General features: G+C 48.5%; 1 protein-coding gene across 6 annotated transcripts in view; it reads left to right on the top strand.

Moving 5' to 3' along the window:
- Positions 1-654: 654 nt before the first annotated feature.
- The window catches only part of LOC307027416 (uncharacterized protein), a 23,795-nt gene continuing 17,651 nt past the window's right edge, over positions 655-6,798 (top strand). For all 6 annotated transcript variants that reach the window (XM_079695661.1, XM_079695658.1, XM_079695657.1 and 3 more), the window contains exon 1: positions 655-4,908. In XM_079695661.1, coding sequence (XP_079551787.1) covers positions 1,364-4,654 — 3,291 coding nt within the window. In that variant the 5' untranslated portion in view covers positions 655-1,363 and the 3' untranslated portion in view covers positions 4,655-4,908. The remainder of the gene's footprint in view (positions 4,909-6,798) is intronic.

The following is a 6,798-nucleotide window of genomic DNA, read 5'->3' as shown; positions in this document are numbered from 1 at the left end:
TAAAGTTAAAAGTAAAAGGGCTAAAGTGAAAAGTAAAAGAGCTAAAGTGAAAAGTAAAAGAGCTAAAGTGAAAAGTAAAAGGGCTAAAGTGAAAAGTAAAAGAGCTAAAGTGAAAAGTAAAAGGGCTAAAGTGAAAAGTAAAAGGGCTAAAGTGAAAAGTAAAAGAGCTAAAGTGAAAAGTAAAAGGGCTAAAGTGAAAAGTAAAAGAGCTAAAGTGAAAAGTAAAAGGGCTAAAGTGAAAAGTAAAAGGGCTAAAGTGAAAAGTAAAAGAGCTAAAGTGAAAAGTAAAAGGGCTAAAGTTAAAAGTAAAAGGGCTAAAGTGAAAAGTAAAAGAGCTAAAGTGAAAAGTAAAAGGGCTAAAGTTAAAAGTAAAAGGGCTAAAGTGAAAAGTAAAAGAGCTAAAGTGAAAAGTAAAAGGGCTAAAGTGAAAAGTAAAAGGGCTAAAGTTAAAAGTAAAAGGGCTAAAGTGAAAAGTAAAAGAGCTAAAGTGAAAAGTAAAAGAGCTAAAGTGAAAAGTAAAAGGGCTAAAGTGAAAAGTAAAAGGGCTAAAGTTAAAAGTAAAAGGGCTAAAGTGAAAAGTAAAAGGGCTAAAGTTAAAGGGCTAAAGTGAAAGTTAAAGGGCTAAAGTTAAAGGGCTAAAGTGAAAGTTAAAGGGCTAAAGTGAAAAGTAAAATGGCTAAAGTGAAAAGTTAAAGGGTTAGGCGTTCGAGATTTGGAATCCTGTCACCGTAAAACGGCGGCAGGATCGAATGCACTCCATCATTGCCACACATCCAGGCATGTTCACTTCTCATTCAGGCCCCTGGGATACACTGTGTCGAATCTGGCTATCCATTGTCTCTCACATCTACTTTTTTTTCCCGCTGCTGGAGAGGACGCTGGCGTTGACTGTTCGCCGCTTCTCCGCCTCTGTCACCCTCTATCACCCTCAACTACCATTCGTTCTTCAATCTTTCGAATTGGACCACTGCCCTGCATTTACACATCTTTAATGCAATGCACATTGTTTTAAAAAAATTGTTTTAACTTATTTTGGACTTCTGCCTCCGTTGCTGGCTGTAGCCGGCTGCCCTCACGTAGCCATCAACGTGCCGGGTGGCTATCGCTATCTGCTACATCGCCTACTGTCTGTCTCCGTCCCACGCAACAACCGTGGACTCTCTCCGCCTCGTGCCTTCATCTCTGGGGTGCATCTGTCCCGTCCCGCTGCTCACATCCTCCTGCCATGTCGTGGATCTTCATCGTCTCCACAACAATTTTCCACCTCTGTGAACCTAGCTAGCCCGCTAGCTGCTATCTGCTGCTAGCTGCTATCGCTGCTATCGCTGCCATCACACTGCTCCCAGCCATTCCGCCTGTCATCATGCTGAAATACTCCATCTCACAGCTGCTGTCATTGACCAACTCCTCCACTCCGTCTTCCATCTCAGTCATCAGACATCTTGGACTCCTTCGTCGACCCCGCTACATTCACCGAAGCACCCGCCGCAGTTTTGTTTACCTCCAGCACGGACAATCCATTGCATCCATCTGCTCCACGCAACGCACTGTTGCACACCTGACGCGTCATCAGAACGCAACTCCTACTGCTTCTCTTACACTCTCCCCCGCTCACCTACACTCCCAGCTGCACGGAATACCTGGAGCGGATCCCACTCCCCTCCGCCTCCCAACACATATAACAAGCCATTTCTCCCCACCATCAAGCCCCCCTCCTCTGCTCCACTGCCCCCCCTCTCATGCCCACCCCCGCGCTGCTAACCTAGACATCCTCATACCTCTCCAGCCTGCCACCACCCCTACAACCCCCCACTTGACCAATTTTGTCCTTCTAAATATACGTTCACTCAACAATAAAGCCCACATCCTTCACGAACTCATCCTGGACAAATCCATCGACTTCCTTCTGCTCACTGAAACCTGGCAACAACCCAATGACTTCTTCTCGCTTAATCAAACATCCCCCCCTGGTTTTAATTACATCACTAAACCCCGCCCCTCACGCCGTGGTGGTGGGCTGGCTGTCATCTACAACCAGAACATCCGGACTACAGAACTCACCCTCCCCTCAGTACCATCCTTCGAATTTCTCGCCTTCAAAACCCCTCCCTCACTGACAGTTATCCTCATTTACCGCCCCCCTAAACCACACCCCTCCTTCCTCTCTGATCTCACTGAACTCCTAACCATTGCTTCATCCCTCTCCCCACGTCTGTTACTCCTCGGCGACCTTAACATCCACATGGACTCCACCACCTGCAAACACGCTTCTGAATTTTCCTCCCTTCTGGACAATTTCTCATTTACACAACATGTCACCTTCCCCACCCACGATAAAGGACACATCCTTGACCTTGTCTGCTCCACCAACCTCACAGTACTCGACCTCCACCCCTGCCCCGTTCCCCTCTCTGACCACAAACTCATACAGTTCACCACCGCCTCCCCCGTCCGCCGCCCCCCCCCATCCAGGAACATAACTTTCCGTAATTTACGCTCTGTTGATCCCCAGCACCTCTCCGACCTGCTACCCTCTACTCTCCCCCTGGACTCGAACCTCAGCTCACCCGATGATCAACTCAACCACCTTAATTCAACCCTACTCACCTCCCTCAATAGCTTGGCCCCCCTCAAAAGGAAAAATGTCACTTTTAAAACCTCCTCACCCTGGTTCACCCCTGCACTCCGTAAACTGAAGCAAACCGGCCGCCAGCTTGAACGCATAACCATGAAATCATCCCTCACAGTTCACCATGATTCCTACAAACTCCATCTCACTACCTACAGAGACGCCCTCAATGCTGCAAAATCTGCTTACCTCTCCACCATCTTCATCGACCCCTCCCGTAACCCCAGGACCCTCTTCTCCACCGTCAACAAGCTCCTCAAACCCCGTGCTGACACCCTCTCTTCCTCCGCTTCCACATGCAGTTCATTCCTCCAGTTTTTCTCTGACAGAATCACTGCCATGAATCTCTCCCTATCCGCTGCATCTGACACACAAACATCTCCCCCAACATCCACTGCCACAACTCCTCCCTCCATCTCCCTTGACCTCCCGAGCCCTCCTCCCCACGGCCGCCTCTCCCAGTTCACTCTGGTTACCCCCCCTGAAATACTCCAACTGATCAGCTCCTCCAAACCCACAACCTGCTCGCTTGACCCTCTACCCACCCCTCTTCTGAAGTCCTGCCTCCCCGTCCTTTGCCCCTACATTGTCAACCTTTTCAACTCCTCCTTGTCCCAAGGAACCGTTCCCTCTGCCTTCAAAACTGCTGCTATCACTCCCATCCTCAAGAAACCCGGTCTGGATCCCTCCTCCCTCAGTAATTACCGCCCCATCTCCAACCTCCCCTTTCTCTCTAAAACAATAGAACGCATCATCTCCAAACAACTCCACCGCCATCTCCAAAAAAATGACCTTTTCGAACCCCTTCAGTCTGGTTTTCGTCCTCACCACAGCACAGAAACGGCACTCATCAAAGTCCTCAATTCCCTCCTCACCTCTGCTGACACCGGTTCCCTCAACATCCTCATCCTCCTTGACCTGACTGCAGCCTTCGATACCGTGAGCCACACCATCCTGCTTACCCGACTCCGGGATATCGGTATTGAAGGTACTGCACTCAGGTGGCTCCAGTCCTACCTCTCCGACAGATCCCACTTCATCTCCCTCAACAATCACTCCTCTACCACAGCTTCAGTCACCCAAGGTGTTCCCCAAGGTTCAGTACTCGGCCCCCTCCTCTTCATCATCTACATCCTCCCCCTTGGTCAGATTCTCCGCCATCACAACCTGGACTTTCACTGCTATGCTGACGACACACAGATCTACCTCAGCATCAAATGCCCCCACAACCCCCCTCTCACACACATCGAATCCTGTCTGACTGCAATAAAATCCTGGATGCAACACAACTTCCTCAAACTCAACAGCAATAAAACTGAACTCCTCCTCATCGGCTCCAAATCCACCCTCAGCAAAACCCCCAACCTGACACTCACCATCGATGGCACCCCTGTTTCCCCCTCCACCCAGGCACGCAACCTTGGCGTGATATTTGACCCCACCCTCTCCCTCGACCCCCACATCCGCCAAGTTGTAAAAAACTCATTTTTCCACCTCCGCAATATCGCCAAACTCCGTCCCTCTCTCACCCGCCCCGCTGCTGAGCGACTCATTCACGCCTTCATCTCCTCCCGCCTTGACTACTGCAACTCACTCCTCTTCGGCATCAGCACAACATCCCTCAACAGACTCCAGCGTGTCCAGAACGCAGCCGCCAGACTCCTCAGCCACACCAAATCATGGCATCACATCACCCCGGTCCTCAAAGAACTCCACTGGCTTCCCGTCTTACACCGCATTCACTACAAACTCCTGGTCCTCACCTATAAAGCCCTCCACCATCTGGCCCCCCCCTACCTCACTGACCTCCTCATCCTCTACCAACCACCCCGGTCCCTCAGATCCACCTCAGCCGGTTTGCTCTCAATCCCCAAGGCCAAACTCCGGAGCTTCGGGGACAGAGCCTTCTCTGTGGCAGCCCCGAAGCTCTGGAACTCCCTCCCCCAAGACCTCCGTGAGTCTGATTCCCTCACCCTGTTCCAGTCCCGTCTCAAAACCCACCTCTTCAACTCTGCTTATCCTTAAACCCGCCCCTCCCCCCCTCTGAACCAACATCCTCCTGACTGCTTTTCTGTTTTTGTTTTGTTTTTGTTTTTGTTTGTGTTTTTGTTCTTGTTTTGTTTGTCGACCTGACTCATAATGTAACGAGTCTTTGGGTCTAGAAAAGCGCTATATAAATCCCATTTATTATTATTATTATTACGTCTCTGGGCCGCAGACCATCTGGAGTTGGATTCCAGGACCGCTGCTTGAACGGAGTGCCATCCATGGAGCAGGAAGTGAGTAACTAATGGAGTAAATGTGTTTTTTCTTCTCAAAATTGTATATCTGTGTTGCTCGAACCGTATAGAAATAGTATTACCCGTTTCACCCACATACTGTAGTCCACATCGTTTACATGTAATAAGGTATACAACCTTTTTAGATTGTAGACTGCCAAGATACTGTGTTTTATAAACATTGTTGTTGTATTTGCTGCGCAACCAGAGTTGTTGATGGAAAAAATCCCCGTGACCCCTGGATGTTGGGGTCAGCATGGGTTGTATCTTTGCTTTGACCAAGTAAGACTGCAGGTTTCTGTTTTTCCTAAACGTTGCAATTATACTGTGGTCTTGTAAGATGTCAGTTTTTCCCATAATGTTTTGAAAGTTGGATTTTATAACTCTGACTAGTTTAACAGCTGACTGGGAATATGTAGTGATAAACGGTAATTTGGAGGAGACCAAAACGGGTTTCGTCTGTTGAAACGTTCTAAAGCATGTTCTTAGAAAGGAACGAGTATACCCTCTAGAGGTCAATGCACCAAAAAGCTTTTCGGTGCACATTTTGAAATCATCTTTGTTGCTGGGCTAGGGAATGCTCCGGTTTTTGGACAAAATTAACATGGGATCACTCCGGTCAATGTACGTACTTCGTCTCACTGGAATATTAATGGCCAGATTGAATACAACATCGACCCAATTTCTCCGGTCAATGACAGGAGAGTTTTGAAAGTGACAAAACACTGTTCCACACATTTAAAAACACTTAATCAATGTTTACCCAGGATCCATGCACCTTCCCTGGCTTGTAAAATGTGGTGATGCGCCCTCGAGGTATCCTACTATTTAAAACATCTATACACTCATGTACACCATTCATAGGGTTCCCTAACACAATGCACATAGTCTGGAGCTCACTGGGGTCCTGCATTATGCTTTAATCAGGCTTGTCCATTTGCCCATCAGTTTGTTAACGAAACGGACAGATCCACCGTTTTCCCCCTAAAAATGATTTTTAATCGTGGCCTTTGCCTTTAAATGATGGATGTTATCATTCACATGGCCCCTTAACACAATGCACACAGCCTGGAGCAGCGACTCGGCCGTTTTTACCTGCTTGTCCATTTGCCTATCAGTTTGTTAACGAAACGGACAGACTTCCGTGCGCATCAGCGGCTGTCGGATTAAAACAGCTTAATGCGCTTTTACCACTCACGCAGCCAGGATTCCTGCTCCTTTCCTGGGTTACAAAGTGAGGTGACGCAGCCTTTCCTCTGGCGCAGCCTGCTCCTCTCTGGCTACTGTCCACATGCAAGCATTCTTCCAGGTAATGTCTGAGAGTCATTTCAAATGGTTTGAAACTGCTCTGGGTGTGCGCCATCCGTGGAGTCTCCCCGCCTCTCAGACTTATTTCTGGGTAAAAAAAGCCATGTGCTCCGCCCCCTGGATCTCTGCATGTGTGTGTGCCTGTGAGTCTTTGGCTACTGTCCACATGCCCGCATTATGAGGCACTATCTTCGGATACATTTTCTCATTTTCACCACTTTTCCCTGGGTAAAATTAGGTCTGTCACTTTGGCTAACCGCACCACTGTCGGTCGTCTCCCGAGAGTGGACGACCATTGCCTGTAAATAGGGCTAACATTAGGTCTGTCACTTTGGCTAACCGCACCACTGTCGGTCGTCTCCCGAGAGTGGACATCCATTGCCCCTAAATAGGGTTAGTGTTAGGTTTTTGTAAGAGCCGCCAGATCTCCCCATGTCGCCCAACGACTTCATGGTTATACAGAGATCCAAGGAAAGGCACGCGCACTAGAGGACGTGTCGGCCTTACCCTAGCATAGCATTATGACTGGACCATAAAGAATGAAGTGTGTAACAGTAGACAGGATAATTAAGTTTGAGGACA

The sequence above is a fragment of the Notothenia rossii genome (genome assembly GCF_949606895.1).
Source record: "Notothenia rossii genome assembly, contig: scaffold_184, whole genome shotgun sequence".
Lineage (NCBI taxonomy): Eukaryota > Metazoa > Chordata > Actinopteri > Perciformes > Nototheniidae > Notothenia > Notothenia rossii.
The sequence above is the reverse complement of the archived record's forward strand: the minus strand, read 5'-3'. Positions and strand labels throughout refer to the sequence as shown.